This window comes from Neofelis nebulosa, chromosome 14 (genome assembly GCF_028018385.1).
Source record: "Neofelis nebulosa isolate mNeoNeb1 chromosome 14, mNeoNeb1.pri, whole genome shotgun sequence".
NCBI lineage: Eukaryota > Metazoa > Chordata > Mammalia > Carnivora > Felidae > Neofelis > Neofelis nebulosa.
The window spans coordinates 32930437-32952886 of record NC_080795.1 but is presented as its reverse complement, the minus strand read 5'-3'; the positions used below and the strand labels follow the sequence as shown (position 1 = coordinate 32952886).

Here is a 22450-nt window from a genome sequence, read left to right as displayed (position 1 = left end):
ACATGCAGAAGCTAATTTGCTACCTTTGTAAATAGTTTTCAAAAGTTAGACTTTAAAAAATTTTGCTACAATAAATCGAAGCAATTTGTGTCATTGTCCATTTATATGTGTAAATATAGCTTGGCAATGACCACATCCATGAATGGAATTTCCTAGAAGAAAGGAATTACCTATTTGTGCATGTATGTGAGTCATAATACCTATGCCCACATACATCTATACTAATTCTTTCTATATGTTTCTAGAAAGAGAATATGAAATGGAAAATGAGGGCGTTTTTTGATCCAATTATTCTTCAAGTACCTGCTGTGTGCACCCTTGTGTCTAGCACATCATTACCAGCTGCGCTTGTGCCATCCACATCTTTATGGTAAGTATACAAAATGTGCATCATGAAAACTGTTTTACGGGCTAGACAAGTGAATGTTAGAGATGTTACACGTTTAAGACTGCCCAGCAATAACGTCTCATTCCTAACGCTTACCCTAACACTTAACCCTAAACTTAATACCCTGGGGAGGTCTCTGAAGTGCAGGATGCGAGGCACATTCCCTCACCCTGCCCCTAAACCTAACACTGGCCTGAACCCAACCCAGAACCCTAGATCTGCATAAAAAACAAGGATGGAGTTGGGGTGCCTAGATGGCTCAGTCGATTAAGTGTCTGACTTCAGCTCAGGTCATGATCTCCTGGTTTGAGAGTTTGAGCCCCGTGTCAGGCACTGTGCTGACAGCTCAGAGCCTGGAGCCTGCTTCGGGTTCTATGTCTCCCTCTCTCTACCCCTTGCCTGCTCACACTGTGTCTGTCTCTATCTCTCAAAAATAAATAAACATTAAAAAATTTTTAAAAATAAGGAAGATGCCGTATGTGTATATATATGTATGTATACATATATATACACATATGTATACATACATATATATAATTGAATATTACTCATCCATAAGAAAGTATGAAATCCTGCCATTTGTGATGACATGGATGGGGCTAAAGAGTATTATGCTCAGTGAAATAAGTCAGTCAGAGGAAGACACATACCATATATTTTAGTCATCTATGGAAATTAAGAAACAAAACAAATGAACAAAGGGAAAAAAAGAGAGAAAGAAAGAGAGGCAAACCATGAAACAGACTCTTAACTACAGAGAACAAACTGACAGTTGCCAGAGGAGAGGTGGGTAGGGGGACGGGTTAAACAGATGATAGGGATTAAGGAGTGCACTTGGGATGAGCACTGGGGGTTGTATGGAAGTGTCAAATCGCTATATTGTATATCTGAAATGAATATTATACTGTATGTTAACTGGAATGCAAATAAAAAATTAAAAAAAAATTTTAAATCTATTTGTGGGGCATCTGGGTGGCTCAGTCAGTTAAGCATCTGACTTCAGCTCAGATCATGATCTCGAGGTTTATGAGTTGGAGCCCCACATTAGGCTCTGTGCTGACAGTGTGGAGCCTGCTTGGGATTCTCTCTCTCTCCTCACTCTCTGCCCTTCCCCTGCTCATGCTTTCTCTCTCTCTCTCAAAATAAAGAAATATACTTAAAAATATCTATCTCCACATTCCTAAAACAAAAACAGAAGAAACTCAAAAATCTGCCTAGCAAAAAGGCAACAGAATCAAGTTTGGAGTAGGCTGCCTGACTCCAAAGCCATGCTTTATTTTTGTTTGTTTGATTCTTTCCTGCCCCTCCCCATGCCACGAGATGCTCATCATAATGAACTGTCTCCTTAACCTCATGGAATTTATAATTAGTGGAGGAGGCAAACGTGTCAGCAAGTTAAAATAATACACATGAACGTGAAATATGTAAAATAGTGGAGGAGTAAGTGAAATGTACCCATTGGTTGATATTGAAGTTATCTCCTATTTTTTGGCCTCCCCCACCAGATTGTAAGAACCTGAAAACATGTTTATTTCATTCATGGAATATTAGTTTGGCAGTTATGTAGTCATGTAGTAGGTGCTGATGAATTGAACTTATGTCAACTATGTGGGCAAAGACAACTAAAATTAGTTTTCGTGGGGCTAAAGGGCTGTGAAAATATTCATGAAAGAATGGGTCTCTGAACGGTGACTGGAAGGATGATTTGGATTTCAGCGAGCAAAAATGGTCTTCTAAGTAAAGGAGGTAGGAAGTCTTAAATTACAGAGCTTGAAAATGAGCATCAACATCTTGGTTTCCTTTAGACGCCAGAATATAGGCCAGAATTTGTCCCCTTGTTTTACTTGACTCAAAACTATCACTAATTTTCTCTGAGTTGCAGCATTTCTAAAGATGCAGTTCATAGTCAACTATGCAATATATGAAAAACAAAAAAATAAAGTGTGAAAGATAAAAATAATATTGGTGACTAATATGCCACACCTATGTAAGAGTATACCCTGTGCAATGCAAAAGTAACCTGAAGAATGAATTTGTGATCTATAGTGGAGAGAATAGATGTATATACAAACAACCATAGCATGAAGCAACAGGCTTGAGTCCTGTAACAGGAAGATGAACAATTGGTTTGGCTTTATGATGATGCCTTTGTAGCACAGAGGGGTCCAAACTTATTTCATAAGAGTGGTCTTACCTGAGCTGGACCTTGAGAGCCAGGTAAAATTATTAATAATGATTATCTACATATAAGATAGATAACACAGTTGATAACAGATTTCTTGAGATAAAGGAAAGGGCATTCAGGTGGAGGTATATGCATATAAGTCTAAAACATTTAAATGAGTTCATTTAAGTGAGGGGAAGCATGGGGGGAAATTGGAAATGGAAGTAGCAGATCGGATATACCTTGAAAAGTCACTGAAGATTTTCCATTCTTATTAGGTAAATGGTAGCAATTTTGATATTTGAGTGAGGAATCCCCAAACTATTTGGTTTTGAATAATTCTGCAGTTGGGCATGGAATTAATGGGTTGGGGGACCACATAGAGCCAAGAAAACTAGTCGAGGATGAAGAATAGTCAAGGCTCTGCCTGTCAGCACCTGATCTAGGAAAAAGCAGCAGGAGAAACAGCAGAGGTAAAACATGTTATTAAGAGTTTTGATAGGATTTAATGCTCACAAACTTTTATAACCCCACAATGGAAAGATTAGACCCTTTCTGGAACTTTTAGTAGAGCAAAAAGAAAAACGTAACTTGTATAGAAGACCTGAGAAAACCATCTCAAATGCCCACAATCTATATTGATATTAGGATTTTATCAAATGTTTTGCTATTTGCCTTTTTTTTTGTTGTTATATCAATGAGCCACATTAAAACCTGGTAAAAAAAAGCCCAGAGGAGATGCTCACAAATATATTTACTTATTTATTATAAATACACTATAATTATTTTGGTTGGGCTGTTTTGTATCTAAATATTGGGTTGTGATGTTAGCAGGGATTTATTACTGTTTATACAAAGTGCTAGTCTGTGTTCAGACAGAAAAGCCATGTGCATCTGAGAAATTCAGTTACGTTTACAAAGATGAGCTAAATGGGTCTGAATCTCATTTTCCTAAATTAATTACTTAACTAAATAATATCCAAGAATTTGGCTCTTAAAATAAGAAAACATCGAAGGATATGCCAAGATCTCCATACTTTGTTTAGGTTTTGCATGCATATTACATTCATGTTATGGGCTGAATTCTGTCCCCTCTAAAATTTACATGTTGAAGTCCTAGCCCCCAGTACCTCAGAATGAGACCATATTTATAGATTGGGACCTTAAAGAGGTAATCAAGTTAAAACAAGGTCACTTGATCCAATATTCCCTACTCCAATATGACTAGTGTACTTACAAGAAGGAAATTGGGACTTGCACACACACAAAAAATGATGTAAAGACCCAGAGAAAGATGGCCACCTACAAGCCAAGGAGAGAGGGCTGATGTAGCAGCTTCCCCCACAGCCTCTGAAGAAACACTCACGACACCTTGATCTCCAACTTCTAGACCCAAGAACTGTGAGAAAATAGTTTTGCTCTTTAGGCCTTCCGGACTATAGTATTTTATTGTGGTAGCCCTAGCAGACAAATATAACCGTCATACAAATTTCTCAAACTATTGTGTTGATCAGGTATCACTTTGCTGAGTCTTTCCCTCAGCCTGGGATGAAATTCAAACTCTACAATGTTGTCCACAGTTTTCCATTGTCCTGTTACCCAACTTTATCTTTTGTTTTGCTTAGTTATTATATCTTCAGTTTCTTTGGGGTTTTTTTTTTAGTTTATTTATTTATTCTGTGAGAGACAGCACAAGCAGACAAGCCAGGAGGAGCAGAGAGCAAGAAGGAGGGAGAGAATCCCGAGCAGGCTCTGCACCGTCAGCATGGAGCCCGGCATGGGACTTGATCCCACGAACCAGTAGATCATGCCCTGAGCCAAAATCAAGAGTCAGACACTTAACCAACTGAGTCATCCAGGTGCCCCAATATCCTCAGTTTCTTAACTGACATAGCTAGCAATAAATTTTTGCTTTAGATAATAATAATTAATAATAACCCCTATTATTATGGCTATTATAGTTTATTATTAAGATTTTTAGAATATGAGACACTCTCTAAGAGTTTCATGTGTGTTGGCTCATTTAATCCTCACAAAACCTTTACAGAGAGGGCAATAAGATTATCATTTGTATTTCCCAAACTAAGGTACAACAAACAAAATATGTTGCTCCAAAACACACAGCTAGCAAATGGCAGAGCCACTGCTGGATTCCAGTTATAGCAATTTTATGTCTCATACTTTTAACTATTATACTCTGTTATAATAATAATGATAGTAGTAGTAGTAACAATAATAATAAACCTCATTGAACATTGACTATGTGACAAGACATGTCTAAGAACTTTATAAGCATAAGTACTTAATTCCCACAACAACCTAGTGGATGCATAGTGTTGTTATTTCCATTTTCCAGACAGAAAACGGAGGCATATAGGGATTGAAAGATTTCCCCAAGGTGAAAAGTGAGTAGGTTGTCTAGTAAAGATTCCACCCAAGGCAATTTGACAGCAAAACCTCTGCTCTTCTCCACCTAGGTACTGTGTCCTGGAAAATAAGAGTGTCTCTAACTCTGTCTTTCCAAATCCACTTATCCATCTAAACTTAACTCAATATCCTCCATTAAGCCTTCTCTAAACCCTCTGGCCAACAGTAATTTCGTTCCTTAAAACCTAAAAGCATAATAGGTCTTTTGGCCAAAATTATAGACGGATGGGGATGGTTAGTGATATTTTGCTGGATATTAAAATTGTGTCTCTGGTTGATGCTTTGTCTCCATATTTAAACAACATGCTTTTGAAGAAAACCCCCAACACAATACTTCCTTAGTCTTGGGGATAGTTTCTCAACAACTATTTCTTAAATTTAAGTGAACTGTCTTTAATTTCCTGTTAGGTCCTTCAGGGTTTTTGTGTTCAATCTATCACCATTCTGTCATCAAAAGTACATGGAGAGGACCCCAAAGACATCAAAACTTACTATGGTTTTTCTTGTCAGACATTAGAATTTAAATTATTTTAAAACTGATTTAATATTTTTTTTTCCCCAGAGGGCACACATTTTTCTACTAAGAAACTACAGCTATAGCTCGTAAGTATTTATGTCTTCTTTTCGGCAAAATGCTTGTTAGCAACATCATCTCTTTATCTTATGATTCCATGGGACAGGACAAACTGATTACAGTAGTTGGGGGGTACACTCCAAGACCCCCAGTGGAGGCTTGAAACTGCAGGTAGTACTGACCCCTGTTATAGTATGTCCTTTCCTATTCATTTACCCCCATTGATAAAGCTTAATTTGTAAATTAGGCACAGTGAGAGATTAATAACAAATAGAACAATTATAACGATGTTCTCTAATAAAGTTACGTGGACATGTTCTCTCTCTCTTTCAGAGTATCTTATTGTACTGTACTCATGCTTCTTGTGAGATGATAAAATGCCCATGTGAGAGAAGTGAGGGGAATGATGTAGGTGTTAGGCTACTATTGACCTTCTGATGAAACGTCAGAAAGAAGAGCATGGGTGTCTGCACCCTGGGTGGCCATGGGTAACTGAAACTGTGGAAAGTGAAACCACGGAGAAGGGGGGATAATTGTGGAGTTTTAGTGCAAGCTGATTTGCAAAGGGACAAATACCTAGCGGTAATTTAATTTTTTAAAAGAGCGATCTATTTTAAACACTTACCCATATTCAACTTTGGCACATTACAGTGTTAATATATTTTTTCCTTATGTGGTTTTTTTCTCCACAGCAGAGTTTAATCAGATTAAAATTATGAAATAAGAAAAGACAAGTTGTCCCAGCTATACATTAATTTCCTCTTGTGTACTCGCCAAGTCATTAAATACTGGGAAACAGCTATTAATAAAAGAGCAAGATGTACCTCTGTAAATATTCATTCACTTAAGCCAATATTAACATAGCATATTTTACACTTCATTCGAATTTTTCATTTGCGATTTAAATTTGAAAACCATTGTTATTCCCAGGCACCAAGCTAATTATAAAAGTACTATTAATTAATGAATATTTATACACACACACACTATTATAAAACACAGTCTGCCAATATGCTTTTAGAGATAATGTGCAGTTGTGATTTTAGTTGTGCTTGCTAGTGGATTATATATATATATTAGATTAGATATATATCTATATCTCTATATCGAGGTATATATCTATCTATATACATAGATACAGAGATATAGATATAGATTAGATTTTATATATAGATATATATAGATATAGATATATAGATTAGATTAGATATATATAGATTAGATTGTTTAGATTTATATTTTACTAAAATAACACTAATCTACAGTTAGTTTTTATGAATTAAGCCTCTAAAAGTAAAGAAGTAAATGAAACACACATAAGATATTTGCTCCCTGTTGTTAGTCTGTTGTTTTTCTATACTAATAATTTTATTAAAATTAACATAACTTGAGAATTAATATGTCCACAGTAAATTTCGGTTAAATATTTTATACAAAATATTTTCATCCCATAATTTATCTAATATTTCTACTTGTTACTTGTGCTCATCTTTCCAGAGTAACAAAGGTACTCTGGAATGCACAGTTCCAAATGATGCTAGAAATTAAAATACACTAAATTTATTTCAAAACATCTCTGGTTTATATTAAGAAGTATAGTTTCACTTAGTTTTCCCTGAAGACGATCACATCTGTCACAGGAAACCAGGAAGAGAAGAACAAATTAAACCAATGGTTCTGTCACTGGATTTAAGAAGAGAGTCTCACCTTACATGTAGTTTAGTAACAAACCATGAAGTTAGTTTGGATTATTTTTCCAAGTAGCTGACTTTAGCGATTTGCTTTTCTACAAACTGCCTTTCAGTATTTATTTATCCCAATGTAAGAAGAAAAGTCAATAAATTTTTCAATACTTGGATATTAAGTAGAGGTAGAAACATGAGTATATTCTATGTTTGGGTGACTCAACTCCCAAAAAATAATATTAAATTAAATTCTAAAAAGGATTAATAAGTTATGGTTGATATGGAAACTGGAGGAACATCCATATATACCTAAGGCCTCATGTCTCCTGAAAGGAGGTGGAGGTTTAGGAACACAGCATTTGTACATGTGGGGGTGGGGGAAGGTACTAAGTATACACGTGTTTGGAAAAGGCCTTGCTTGCCTTTGCTAGAAGGCAGGGAAGAATGTTACTGACTGACCCCTGGGTTGGTGGGAGAGGAGAAAGGAGCTTCAGTAAATTCTCCTAGAGCAAACAGAAGATGACACGTAGCACCTTACAGTATTTAATCCTTGGAGAGTTTGAGAGTCCCATTGACTCCAGAGACATTCCTTGAGGGGAGATGCATTGTTAGGTGTAGACAGCCTATCACAATGTACACCTGAGAACAAAGAGGCCTTCTCACGCGTCAAAAGAGAAGTCCAAGGTAACTACTAGTCAATTTTATAAAAAATTCTATTTTCTCTTAGCCCCTCACTGCCCATGAGACAAAAACAGCTTCATGTGCACAGATGTTGAGGAGTTCTGTAAGAAAGCAAACAATTAACAGAGCACAGCTTTTTGTAGGAGATGAGGAAAACAGCTAGAACGGGTGGATACTGTGGATGCAAAAACAATGTTAGAAAATGTTGATAAAAATGCATGGCACCCTTAAACAGAAACACCTGACTTACGATGGTTCAACTTATGATTTTTTGACTTTATGAAGGTGCAAAAGCTATATATATTCAGTAGAAATTGTTTCTTGAATTCTGATTCTTGGTTTTTTCCTGAGGTGTGATAGGATACTCTCTCCTGATGAAGGACAACAGGTGTAAGCCATAGCTCCCAGTTGGCCATGTGATCAGGAAGGTAAACAATTGATACACTTACAACCATTCTGAACCCATTCAACCATTCTGTTTTTGACTTTCAGTACAATATTCAATACATTACACTAGATATTCAACTTTATTACAAATAGGCCTTGTGGTAGATGATTTTGCTCAACTGTAGGCTAATGGAAGTGTTGTGAGCACATTTAAGGTGGGCTAGGTTAAGCTATGGTGGTCAGAAGGTTAGGTATGAAATGCATTTTCTAGTTATGATATTTTCAATTTACCATGGATTAATCACCAGAAATGATAAGATGTTGGAATATTTTTAAAAATGTTGAAATAATGTACATCAGATGTTAGGGAGGAAAGGAAGCATAATGCAAAAATTCTAGATCAACTCAAAATATACATATGTGAGGGAAAGAGACTTTTTTGGATGTGTATAGATTCAGAAATTATGTTATTAATTTACCTGAGAAAATTATTTTATTTTTTTTAAAGTTTGTATTTATTTATTATGAGAGAGAGAGAGAGAGCAAAGGAGAGGCAAAGAGAGAGGAAGAGAGAGAGAGTCCCAAGCAGGCTGTTACTGTCAGCATGGAGCCCAGTGTAGGGCTCAAACTCACTCACTGTGAGATCATGAACTGAGCCAAAGTTGGACGTTTAACCCACTGAGCCACTCAGGCGCCCCCAAGAAAATTATTTTAGAAGCAACCTAAAAATTAAGAATTAAATGAGAACAGATGCAAATAATTAATCTTATAAAATTTTAAATTGAGTCCATTGGGTACAATTCCCAAATTGTACCTAATGGGTAATAATGATGACAGACCCTGGGAGTTGTCAAATAAGAATATTTGAAAAATAAAAGATGTATAATATATAAATATGTAACAGAAGCTGGGAACTCAACCTCCAATGTTTATGTATAAAACATGAGCTTTTTGGAGACAAGGGGTATAGAGGTAAGGTGGTCAGTGTAGAGTCAGCTAGGAAGGAAAAGCTTTCAAAAGTTCATGCTTGGATGGAAGATAGTATAGCTACATTTTGACTTTAAGAGATTAATAGCTGAGTACAGATTTATCTATAACTTTTTAATATGTTAATATAACCATGAATAAACTGAAAGGCCAGGTAGAACATCCAAATTAAGGTCTTATGATGGAAGAGATAAGAATTAAAAGAAAATTCATTAAGGAAGCATAAGGAAAGGTAAAAAAGAGGAAATGATAAATTATATACTTGAAATAAGGATGGAAGGAATATAATCCAATATATTAATTAATCCAATCAATGTAAAAGAATCAAATTTCCCTAACAAAGAATTTCATACTGTTTTCAAAATCAAAATTGAGATATGTTGGTTTTAGGAAATATACAAAAATAAAGTACAGTGTTATGGGTTGAACTATGTTCTCCCCAAAGATTTGTTGCAGTACCTGTGAATGTGACGTTATTTGGAAATAGATCTCTGCAGATGTATCCAAGATGAAGTCATTTAGGGTAAGCCCTAATCCAATATGATTAGTGTCCTCACACGTAGAGAAGAGACACAGACACAAAGACGCAGAGGAGGACACCAAAATACAGTGAAGGCAGAGATTTGAGTGGTGTGGCTCATCACAGAATGCCAAGGACTGCTGGTGTACCAGAAACTAAGAGCAAGGAATGGAACAGATTTGTCCTCTAGAAATTCCAGAGACAGGGCACAGCCCTGCTGACACCTTGATTTTAGATTTCCAGCCTCCAAATACCTGTTGTTTTAAACCATGCAGTTTATAATAATTTATAACAGATGCCCTAGGAAACTAATACACAAAGAAAGACCAAAATATAGGGGCACCTGGGTGGCTCAGTCTGCTGAGTGTCCAACTCTTGATTTTGGCTCAGGTCGTGATCTCAGGCTCCTGGGATCGAGCCCTGCATCGGGCTCCATGATGAGAGCCTGCTTGTGATTCTCTCTTTCTCTTTCTCTCTCTGTGCCTTTCCTCCCGTCTCTCTGCTCCTCTCCACCATTCATTTGCACTCTTTCTCAAATAATTAAAAATAAAATAAAATAAAGTAAAATAAAATAAAATATAATAAATGGATATATGGGGGAAATGTGAACCAAAAGAAAGCCTTAGCAGTAAAGGATAAAAGCATCAGACAAATCAGAATTAAAAGCTCAAAAATAGTAAATGGGATATTATATAAATGTAACAGTTATAATTCTCCAAGAGGTTATAGAGAGTCAGTACGGAAAAGGCCACAGACTCAAGAGATTATACTCTGGAACCAGATGCTCTAGAACCTGGCTGTAGTTCTTGGTTCTGTTATTGAATGGCTCTGTGGCTTTAGGGATATTACTTAACTTTTCTATGCCTCATTTTCCACATCTACAAAATGAGAATGATGATAATACTTCATTTATAGGGCACTTATAAGAAATGAATGAATATATGTAAAATTAATATTTTAAAATGAATTAATATATGCAAATTAATATATGTGTTAATGTGTGATTGAACAATAGTTGTTATAACCACCAAAAAAGTGTTAGCTATTATTCTTTTTCCTGTTACTAATGTAAAACACTATATAAAAACCACCCAAGCAACGTGGGATATAAAACCAAACCTCAAGAAAAGAAAAAACTTTATAAAGTCACTATCATGGTAGAGGAATTTAAATAATCACTCTCAGAATTTGACATAATTTTCCACAAAAGAGCAAGTCTAGAGAGGACTGGTTAATACGATCAACAAGGTAAAACACACACTCTGGTCTATACGAAAAGTAGAAAATATATTCTACATTTCATTTAGAACATCTGATTATTATGGAACCAAAAGAAGCTCTTATAAGATCTTCAAAAAAAGATTTTTATAATCCCCATGCTCTCTCCATGATCCAAGAAAACTAGAAATCAAAAAATAAAAATGCCAAAAAACAATGGAACGATGTCAATATTAAGATACCGACTTCCAAGCAACTTTTGGACACGACTCCTCTTCTCTGCAACAGTGAGGTGCATAGCAATCAAGTGGCTGAGTCCCACCTAGTTGTGCTTGCCCAAGAATGGCCACCAGCTAGTGGTTCCAAAGCATTAGTGGTAGCATCTCCTCAGGGAAGATTTAGAAATATGTAATTGTATGTACAGTCATTACAAAGACTGAGGAGTACTATTGGCATTTAGGGTTTGGGGTCAAGACTGCTAAAGTACAACAAAGCTCAGAATACTCTCACACAGTGTAGAACTTCCATGATCAAAGTGCCAATAAAGCCCCCACTGATAAACACCGTTTTAAAAGTGACTACGAGGCAACAGTGACTGCAGATGCTTAAGATACGTGTATTTGAAATTAAATTAGTATGACCATAGTAAAAAAGTCTTCTATAAAGCTAGCAGGCAATTCAAAGTTCAATTTTTTACAGCAAGAACCAAATTCAAGAACTTTCTTTGCTTTTGACAATAATATGAGAGCATATAAGACTCTGTTTAGAGATTGCTGCAGGAACTAATTTTTCTTTTACTACTAAGACTCAAAAAGAGTATTCATATTTATCCCCAGAATAGATAAATCGATAAATGAGTACATAGGGAACTGTAAATCAATTTAATTTGTTATTTAGATTATATTAGCTAAGTCAGATTCTGAGCAAAACACACTTGAGTCATTTACCAGAAGCATTAGTGCTTCTGGCAACTATGTTTTTGCACGTTCTCATGTAAAAAAATATTTCAACAATGTTCTTTCTTAGTACTTGTGATGGTACTAAGGTAAAAGCAATGTTCTTTTTTTTTTAATTTTTTTTAACGTTTATTTATTTTTGAGACAGAGAGAGACAGAGCATGAACAGGGGAGGAGCAGAGAGAGAGGGAGACACAGAATCTGAAACAGGCTCCAGGCTCTGAGCTGTCAGCACAGAGCCTGACGCGGGGCTCGAACTCACGGGACCGTGAGATCATGACCTGAGCCGAAGTCGGACGCCCAACCGACCAAGTCACCCAGGCGCCCCGGTAAAAGCAATGTTCTATAGTAGATGGGATGTGGGGAGGAAAATGAAGAGACATGGGTTCTAGTCTTGGCTACGTGATCTTCTCTGTGTTTACCCATCAATTTAAAATTGGGATAATAGTATTTGCCTTACTTGTCCGAAGATGTTGGGATGCAGAACAACTACAAAGTCACCACAATGGCCTGCCACACTACTCTGGAACTTTCCCTCTCTCTACCTCTCTCTTATTTCCAGCCTACATTTTCCCTCCCTCACGCTGCTGAGCCACATTGGTTTCTCTGGTGTTCCTTGACTGTTAACCTAAGGTCTCAACACCGATATTCCTCTGCCCACAATGCTCTGTCTCTGAGAGCTTCAGGCTCACCCCCTCACTTCCCTCCTTGCATCAGGTCTCTGTTCTAATGCCACTTTTTTTCAGAGAGGTAGTCATAGACTATCCTGTGACACTTTCTCTTTTGCTTTATATTACTTTATCCTTTGACATAGCAGTGATCTGTGTAACATTTCATATTCTAATTTGTTTGCTTACTGTCTGCCTCTTCTCTGCTACAAAGTAACCCCAAAGAATGCAAGAAATTTTCTTATCTTTTCTTCTGAATAATATTCTAATAACAAATTAGAGTTTTTCTGAATCCCTCTATATAAAAATTTAGCAGCGTGTTTAGTCAGAAAGCTTGTATCTCTACTTTTCACTAATTCATGTGAAGTTACATAAACCTTATTTTATTTTTTGTGACATAATATATGCTTTCAGACACCATAATGATTTAGAATAGTATGGCAAGTTACATTTTTAACATCTCTGTTATATCATTTGCCTATCTTTATTATCCCAGTGCTCAAATATTCAAAGCATGCACTAATTTTGTATACTACTTCTCTGAAAGGTAGTATATGTACTCTCGTTTGAATTTTTTTTTTCTTCCCTAAAAGCGACATGTTATATTTCAGGACTGTAATATGTCACAAACCAGATGGGCTGAGAGCATGTTATTTGCTCTGATAAAAGTTTTCAAATTGGTCCTGGGTTTTTGTTATTCATGCTTGTGTCTGTCTCCCCTACTGAAATGTAGCCTGATGGAAAGCCGAGTCCATTTCTTATCCATTATATATTTCCCTAATACTTTGTGCACAGCAGAAACTCCATGATTATTAATTTATTGTATATAGGCATTCATGCAAATGATGAGCAACCCCTCCCTTTTTGAAACATAAGTAAAATAAGGAAGGTTACTTACATTTGGAGCCTGATGAAGATGACCCACTGACGGTAGATCTTGATCCCCCTTTCATGGAAAAGACTCCTTTACCCCTGCGAGTCGCTGTGACGGCCACTCTGGGACGCTTCAGTGGAATTACTGCACGGGGAGGTGGGGGCACACGCCCATGGTAATCAAATAACCTTCACAAAACACAAGCATGGCTGAGAGTTGGTTTATGCCTAAGTGTTCTATCAAATGTGTGAAATGATTAAGAAAATGGCCTTGAAAAAAGTGTCAGTAAATGTTTCTGTTATCGTTCGCACACAGGTGTTTATTGGAAGTTTCGTTTTTCACTAAAGAGATAGGACGCTGATATAGTCTGTGCATTCTAGACATTAGAATCTGATCCTCCAATATGAACTCATCTTTAAAGTGTGACAGGTCAAGGAACTTTGCTCCAATGGTACCGTGCAATTTGTTGAAACTATGCTAAACTTTGTTCCCGAGTATTTCTTTGCTTCATTTAACAGATTTACCCTTCTTAGAATAGAAATCTTCCTCTTACACATCAACACTTATTAGCACAGTAGCTTGAAAAGAGGGAAAGATCATGCAGAATCAGGAACAAAGCAAAGGAAATTATTGTTCCATCATAACACAGTTCATAAGGAAAATCATTTTGAAGTAACTCTAGATTAAAGAGACCAGCTGTGAGAGACAAATCAACATGCTGCCATACCTGTCTCTAAGGACTTTTTAAGTAACAAAAGATCCCCGGACTGTACAAACAAGGAGACTGAGTTTAAATAAAATGGCACTAGCAAGAGGACAAAATTTTGTTGACTAGAGAGTCCTTGTGGAAATACGTATTGGGATATCTTTTTATTATTCTGACCAGTTGCTAGACATGCAAATTGAGACTAGTGATATTTGTATAGTAAGTTGTTGAAAATTTCTCTAACCAAAAAAAAGTAAAAATCCTAGAAGCTTTTACTAAAAAGTGAAAAAATGATATTCACCACCATCAATGCATTTCCACTAAACAATGAAAGGAATAAAAGTATGAGAGTATTTACTCATTTATATACATATGTAATGCATAGATTCAAAAACTTCATATCCTTCATACTGCATACTCAAAAACAGCAAATTTTTACATAGCACATTTGAGAAGTGTAAAAAGTCAGGGAAAAACATGAGGATGTATTAGTCATTCCTTTACCAGTGAACAAGATGTGTTACTATTTATCCACTAGAATGGACTCAGAATGATCATTGATATTACTTTATTGTGATACCACTATATGGATTATATTCTCATAACTGCTTTAAAACAGTCAGTAAGAATAATCTAATATGGAAGTCAGAAGTGAATTTCTATAATACGAAGGAAAAAATTTCTACAACAGGTTATTTTATAACATTACATCTTATTTACGTATACAGATGAGTCCCTTTTTAGAAAATAATATATGAAATATAATAAAAATTAAGATAGGCGGGTATCCAAATATTCACTCAGAAACATTGAAAACTCTGATACTATGGGGGCAAAAAAGTAGTATATAAACCACACTCGAAGCAGAACTTAGTCCTGTGAATGTCTCCCGCATTAGACAGCTAAAGTGTTCAAAAACTATTTGGAAGCATGCTGGGGAGAAACTAAGAGATGTCTGGAAAGGAAAAGAAATGGAATGAGACAGAGTTCAAGAGAGGTGCCATCCTCTGTGAATAAGCAAAGTCCATTAGAACCGAAGAACTGCTAGCAAAGAATGGGTCATGGAGGTCAGCACATTATAGTTTACTTCAAAGGGAAGCGTCAGGATGAAGCTGAAAAGGGTTATGAATATCATCCATACCACTGGGGGCTGGAAAATCAAAAGGGTCAACTAAGCCTGCCCCTCATTTCAATCACAAAACAAGGACCACATCACTTATTTATAAGTTGAATTCACAGAGCACCTTAAGCTAGTGAACCAAAATATGAAGGCACTTTTTAGGAGCTCTAACACCCAACACTGTCAAGGGGAAATAATATGGCAATTGACTCATCTCTTCCAGGATAGATGCTGCTGCTTCAGATGAGGGGCAGCCTGTTTTGGAAGGACCATCTCCCCTGGCCATGAAAGTGCAATTTAGCTGGTTCATTAATTAAGCTGATCTATAAATTGGGTTAAGAAAATTTGTAAAGCACAACTAAACTATGCAACAATGGAAGAACGCTATAATGAAAATGCAAGCCAAGTAAAGCCACCATAGTCACCACTACTCCAGTTACAACGTAATTGAAGAGTATTTTACAGGAAAGTGAAACAAATGATTATCACTATTTCTATTGCTTCCCCCGACCAAGGATTGCAAAGCCTCCAGCGTTGGCCAGGCCTAATCTCATGTTGAGAAAACAGAGCTGCATTTGTTCATTGTATTTGTGACATACTTTTAGTATGTCACATACTCAGTATGTGTTTAGAAACATACTCAGAAACATACTCAGTATGCATGGTGCCCTTTGCCATCAATTCCTATAAGAGCGTAACCCTTGATGAGTTGCTTCAAAGGGCAATAACTCCTTTCTCGTCAAGAAGTAGGGAAAGTTTTACCAATTCTTTCTGCTATTCTGATGGCAAGATGTGCAATATCAGAACTTAAATTTTGACAAGGGATATATAACAACAACAAATTTAACAACAACAACAAAAGCTAAAGAAGGGTATGGACACTTCACATGTCAGTATAATTTTTAATTTACAAAATTTAATGGAGCTGAGGAGTTTCTTAATTTTCATTGGCTACACTTGCTTTTTCAGAAATAAAAGGAAAGAAGATTGGATATTGTCCGAAGGCACAAAAACATAACAAGAGAAGGATGGGAAGTGGGGGCAGATTTTCTAGGATTCAAGATGGGATTCAGGGGTTCTTCTAAATGCAGACAGAAGTAGGTGAAAGCTAACTCATTGGCTTTCTCATCAGAATTCTGTTTATAGCTAATCTAAGAAATTTTGCCTTTACAAGGTATTAGATTAGCAAATATTGTCGAGACCATGGAAATAGTCCACTTAGAATTACAGACTGACAGCAAAGATCGCAAATGCAAGAGAATTAAATAGAATCTAAATTTCAAAGGTCAGTTAAAAGCTTAAAACTTTTTCCTCTCACTTGTTCCTTCAATTGTTAGAATTATTTACCCTCTCTTTTTCTTTAATCGTTCTTTGCTTTCCCTAATATGCATAGAATACTGTTTTCCCTCTAATATTTATTGGGCAAATAGATAATTATTTATAGTGAAGCCAAACACATAATTTTTCCTTCTTCAATGTCTACCTTAAAATAAGAACCCTAAAAGACCTACTCTCGAGCAGAATAAAATAAATGTAACCAGATTTTAATAAAAACAACCCATTAATGAAATTTGAGGATTTAGTTTCCTTTATTTAATAAACATACCTACTTTTCATGTGGTCATTTCTTGTTTTGCATTTTGTTTGCTTTAAGAGTATTTGAGATATGTAATTTTATTACCCAGTAAAAGATAAAAACTGGTAAAGAATCTTAATATTTATACACCTGATAAAAATAAACATAGCTTGTTTCTAAGAAGGATATAGATATTAGCTATTAAAAATTAGCTGTGTGGGGTACCTGGGTGGCTCAGTGGGTTGAGCATCTGACTTTGGCTCAGGTCATGATCTCACAGTTCATGGGTTCAAGTCCCGCACCCAGCTCTGAGCTGACAGCTTGGAGCCTGCTTCAGATTCTCTGTCTCACTCTCTCTCTGCCCCTCTCCCACTCATGCTCTCTGCCTCTCAAAAATAAAGAAATGTAAATATAAATAAATAAATAAATAAATAAATAAATAAATAAAAATTAGTTGTGTTTTGGACAAAGGCAATTTAAACACATAGTGACATATAAAATGAATGTAATTTTGAATGTTTGTTTTAATTAAAACCTTGTTAGTATTAAGCTTTAATAATAATAAAGCAGAATTTTTGAAAAAATACATGAAAAAAACATAACTCCCAACATCATACTCTAAAAGTACTATCATTTTCTAAATATTTTCCACAGGTATCCTTATTTTTCACATAGTTGAGAACCTAATCTATGCATGGTCATGTATTCTGGCTAATTCTCCTTGGTTTATATTAAAAACATTTCTCAAGCCTGCTATGTGGTCTTCCTAATGTTTATTTTAATTGCTGTGGTGCATTTTCTCAAGTAGACATACCATCTAATAATCATTACCTGAGAAACTTTGACTTATGCTTATTTTTCACTAATGTGATTTTAAAATTTAAAAAAATGTAATATTTGCATAATATTTTGTCACTGAACACTAAATTTTAACTTTAGATAAGTTATTTAGATAGATAGTTTTCAAGAATTGGTAATTATCTGTTGTTGTTTTTTTTTCTACATTTCCTTTGTTCATTTTAATTACTTGTGAATCAAAAGTTAATGTGGCTAATGCTAACAAAAATACGTGGTCTGGACTAAGGGCTCAAAAACTAGGCTGCCTAGAGTCAAAACCTGAGAACAAATTCAGAGCCATGACCTCACTGGGGCTTTTTAGCATATGTGAAAATCAGTAACCAGAGCATGAGATCTTCCTCTGTGTCTTGATTCAACCTTAAACCCTCCTCTTCAGCATGCTTAAGTTCTGATAGTTGTATAGTCTACAAAATCAGATTAAGGTGCCTCTTTATTTTTCAGAAGGGATATATTTGAAATCCACGTGAATGATTCTTATAGCTTATAGTTGTATTTATTTTCTATACTGCTTGAACTACTCAAAATTCATAAAATCTGTCTATAATTTCCACCCGACTTCAAGTAAGCCTTTGGTTACAACTGAATCCACAGAGAATTTTCAAAGGCACGCTCCACTGGAGACCAGTAAATGAATAACTTCTGTTGTTTTTCTGTTATTGAAATTTTCTAAGATTGTCAGTGAAGTTGTCTCCCTGGATCTTGGACATGATTTTAAAGGCAAGGTGGTTGATGGGGAACCTGGTGGCTCAGTCAGTTAAGCATCTGACTTCAGCTCAGGTCATGACCTCACAGTTGGTGAGTTTGAGCCCCGAATCCATAGGGCTCTACTCTGACAGCTCAGAGCCTGGGGCCAGTTTCAGATTCTGTATCTTCCTCTCTGTCCCTCCCCTGCTCATGCTCTGTCTCTCTCTCTTGAAAATAAATAAACATTAAAAAAATTTTTTAAAGGCAAGGTGGTTGAAATCCTGAGTGGTCTTTTTTGTAATTTTTTTTTTGCCTTATATTAATATAATCTTTATCTTTTGCACAACTCTGCTATCTGCTATATTTTGTATACAGCTTTGGGTAATGAAAAAGTTAATATATTCAAACAGCAGTTGTGAGGTTATAAGTGAGTAAAATGATTCTCTTATTTAATGCTTATAATTCTGTAATGTGGCTATTGTTAGGTCATTTTGCCCATGAAGAAAACTTGAAAAAAAAGTGATGAAGTGACTTGGCTAAGTTTAAACAGTCAGCACATGCACAACTAGGCCTGAAATTCATGCCTTCTTACTCCGAATCATACCCTTTGTCAAGTGTACCATGCTGTTATCTCCAAATGTTTTAAGTGGTATAATATTCTATTGGATGGTAATTTAAACTTGCATGATGAAACATACATTGCCTCTTGCTAATATGTTTTCCCAATATTTGAGAATATATACCGTGCTCTATAATCAATAACCTCAACAACTGCAACTTGAGGTGGAGTTTTTTCATTAACGACAACTGTAATAGCTTCTCTTCTGTTAAGATACACAAGGTCAAAATTGTGCCAGAGTTGAACAATGCCTATTTCACATCATTTAATATGTGTACATGTTTTTTGTTTTTTTTTTTTTCAACGTTTTTTATTTATTTTTGGGACAGAGAGAGACAGAGCATGAACGGGGGAGGGGCAGAGAGAGAGGGAGACACAGAATCGGAAACAGGCTCCAGGCTCCGAGCCATCAGCCCAGAGCCTGACGCGGGGCTCGAACTCAAAGACCGTGAGATCGTGACCTGGCTGAAGTCGGACGCTTAACCGACTGCGCCACCCAGGCGCCCCTGTACATGTTTTTTATATGGTAAAGCACTTCAGGCATTTCTTTTCCTCTATTAACAGAAACTTACTCATCCTGGAGGTTATAAATGGCTCAGTGTGGTTCCTGATACTACTGAAAAAGGATTGGATTAACACTGCTAATATCTCAGAAATGGAAAACATTCCTTGGGGGGATTCAATATAATTTTAAATGTATGTATCTCTTTTTACTTAACTTGGAAGGGCATAAATATTTATCTTTAGTTTTAATACCATGTAATGTCCTTCCTTTAGAGTCAGACTTGACCTTTTAGAAGAAAATGCCATCTATTGTTGTAAATTATTGAGCAATGGTTTGTGTAATATAAAAAAAGTTTAGGGGCGCCTGGGTGGCTCAGTCGGTTGAGTGTCTGACTTCAGCTCAGGTCATGATCTCACGGTCCGTGAGTTCGGGCCCTGCGTTGGGCTCTGTGCTGACAGCTCAGAGCCTGAAGCCTGCTTCGGATTCTGTGTCTCCCTCTCTCTGCCCCTACCTCACTCATGCTCTGTCTCTCTCTCTGTCAAAAATAAATAAACATTAAAAAAATTTTTTTTTAAGTTTAGAATAATCACTCAAGTCTATTATTTAGTGATAATCTTCATGATCCTCGTAGCCATGAACAGACACTCATTTAGTCTTTAGAAAAGTTACTGCTGGGCCAACGTATCAGAACAATGACAATACAATGGCGCTTTACGTAAAGCAGTTTTCTAAGCTGAAACTATCTAAGGGTTGAAAATCCCCAGTCACATTAAAATCCCCAAATCTGGCAGAAAACGGATAACAATAGGATGTGGATGTATGTCAGAGACTAAGCTATTATCTCTCAGCTTCAGACCCACCTTTAACCACAGTTGGAGTTGGGACTCTGCCAACTACATTTCCGTGGGGGCCAGCTGGCTCCTTGCTGGGCTTAGCCCACTCAGTCACTACTCAGATGACTCCAGTTTAAGTGATTTTGCAACACATGCAGGACAGTCCCTTCACCTTCCCTTAAGAAGGTCTAGGTTTCAAACCCCAAGTTCCCCCTCTGGGTTCAGATAAAGCAGCACCAGCTGAGCAGAGTTTCTGCTCTGTAACTCCCCTTTTCTACATTAAATTTTGATAATCCCCAACCTCATCCTCTGTTTTCCCAAACTTGGAGTTGGTAGCTGCTTCCTGTAGTGGCTAACTCCATTACACCACAGTGTTTTCTTTTTGCTTTTTCAGTTCCTTAATACCTAGTTAGAAAGTTTTTACATACAATTATCCCTGTTACATGTAACTAAGTGATTTCTGTTTTCAGAACCAAAAACAAGGCCGCTTGGGGTTAAAGGAAATAGCTGAGGGTCCTCTCTCTGCAAGTAAGTGTGTTTAGCTCCAACCAGAATGCGCTGGGAGCAGGAAAAGGGAAAACCATAAAACAGAATAATCTGGAGTCATCACAATAGACTGTTTTGGACCAACTGACCCACCAGTTTATTTCTCACAGGGACGATGCTACATGAATATCAGTCAGAGAAATACATTCATTATTATTGTTAATGGTTACTGTTAACAATTATTAGTAGTTAACATTGATTACGCAGTAAAAATATACCAAGCATAATGCTGATCATTATACATATGTTATTTCATTTAATCCTCAGAACAATCTTATGATGCAGAAATTAATTTCTTGCTCACATCGTGGATGAAACAACATATTTTGTAGTATTAAATAACTTGCCCAAGTTTGCACCACTAGTAAAAAGAGAAAAAAAATTAACCACAAATTCAAGCAGAGTGTAATTTATGAGAGATTATTGTGGATAAAATTGTTAACACTTTGTAAGCTATTTATATTGTCCAGCCTCTCCATTCTGTTTTCCTTTCATGAGAATCTATTTTCACAGGGAACTCCTGACTCTATCCACTAGTGGCAAATGCTTATATCTTTCTTAGCCAAGTGTGAGAAATGGAAAATAAACTAATAAGAGCACAGATTGCTTAGACAGTCAGTTAGCAACACAACAATACTGATCTTTTGCGCACTTATAAGCCAAACAGGTTTTATATAAGAGAAACAAATTATTTTGGGAATTGTTCAGGGTTAGCTTTTTTGTGTAGTGGAGAGCCATCTGAAAGCTTCAAGCTCTGTAACTATTTGGCTGATTAAGGCTCTTGCTCTGTGGCAGGTAAGGATAGATTTTTTTTTTTAATTTTTTTTCAACGTTTTTCATTTATTTTTTGGGACAGAGAGAGACAGAGCATGAACGGGGGAGGGTCAGAGAGAGAGGGAGACACAGAATCGGAAACAGGCTCCAGGCTCCGAGCCATCAGCCCAGAGCCCGACGCGGGGCTCGAACCCACAGACCGCGAGATCGTGACCTGGCTGAAGTCGGACGCTTAACCGACTGCGCCACCCAGGCGCCCCATGGATAGATTTATCTATCATCTCTATCTCTATCTATCTATCTATCTATCTATCTATCTATCTATTTATCTATCATCTAGCTAATGATTTTTATTGAGCCATTTTTAGCAGAAATTCTTTAAAAAATTTTTTTTGACATTTATTCATTTTTGAGAGACACAGAGAGACAAAACATGAGTGAGGGAGGGGCAGAGAGAGGGAGACACAGAATCTGAAGCAGGCTCCAGGATTTGAGATGTTAGCACAGAGCCCGATGTAGGGCTCGAACCCATGGACTGCGAGATCATGACCTGAACTGAAGTAGGATGCTTAACCGACTGAGCCACCCAGGTGCCCCTAAGCAGAAATTCTTTAAATGTAGAAGGATGCCACAAGATTGAAAACATTCGAGAGATTACAATTCTAAAACAGTTTTATACTGACAGATTAAAACGCAATGT

General features: G+C 36.5%; 1 protein-coding gene across 7 annotated transcripts in view; it reads right to left on the bottom strand.

Moving 5' to 3' along the window:
• The window catches only part of RALYL (RALY RNA binding protein like), a 723330-nt gene that overhangs the window by 71917 nt on the left and 628963 nt on the right, over positions 1 to 22450 (bottom strand). For all 7 annotated transcript variants that reach the window (XM_058698440.1, XM_058698443.1, XM_058698437.1 and 4 more), the window contains one exon: positions 13554 to 13717. In XM_058698440.1, the coding sequence (XP_058554423.1) occupies positions 13554 to 13717 (164 nt within the window). The remainder of the gene's footprint in view (positions 1 to 13553; positions 13718 to 22450) is intronic.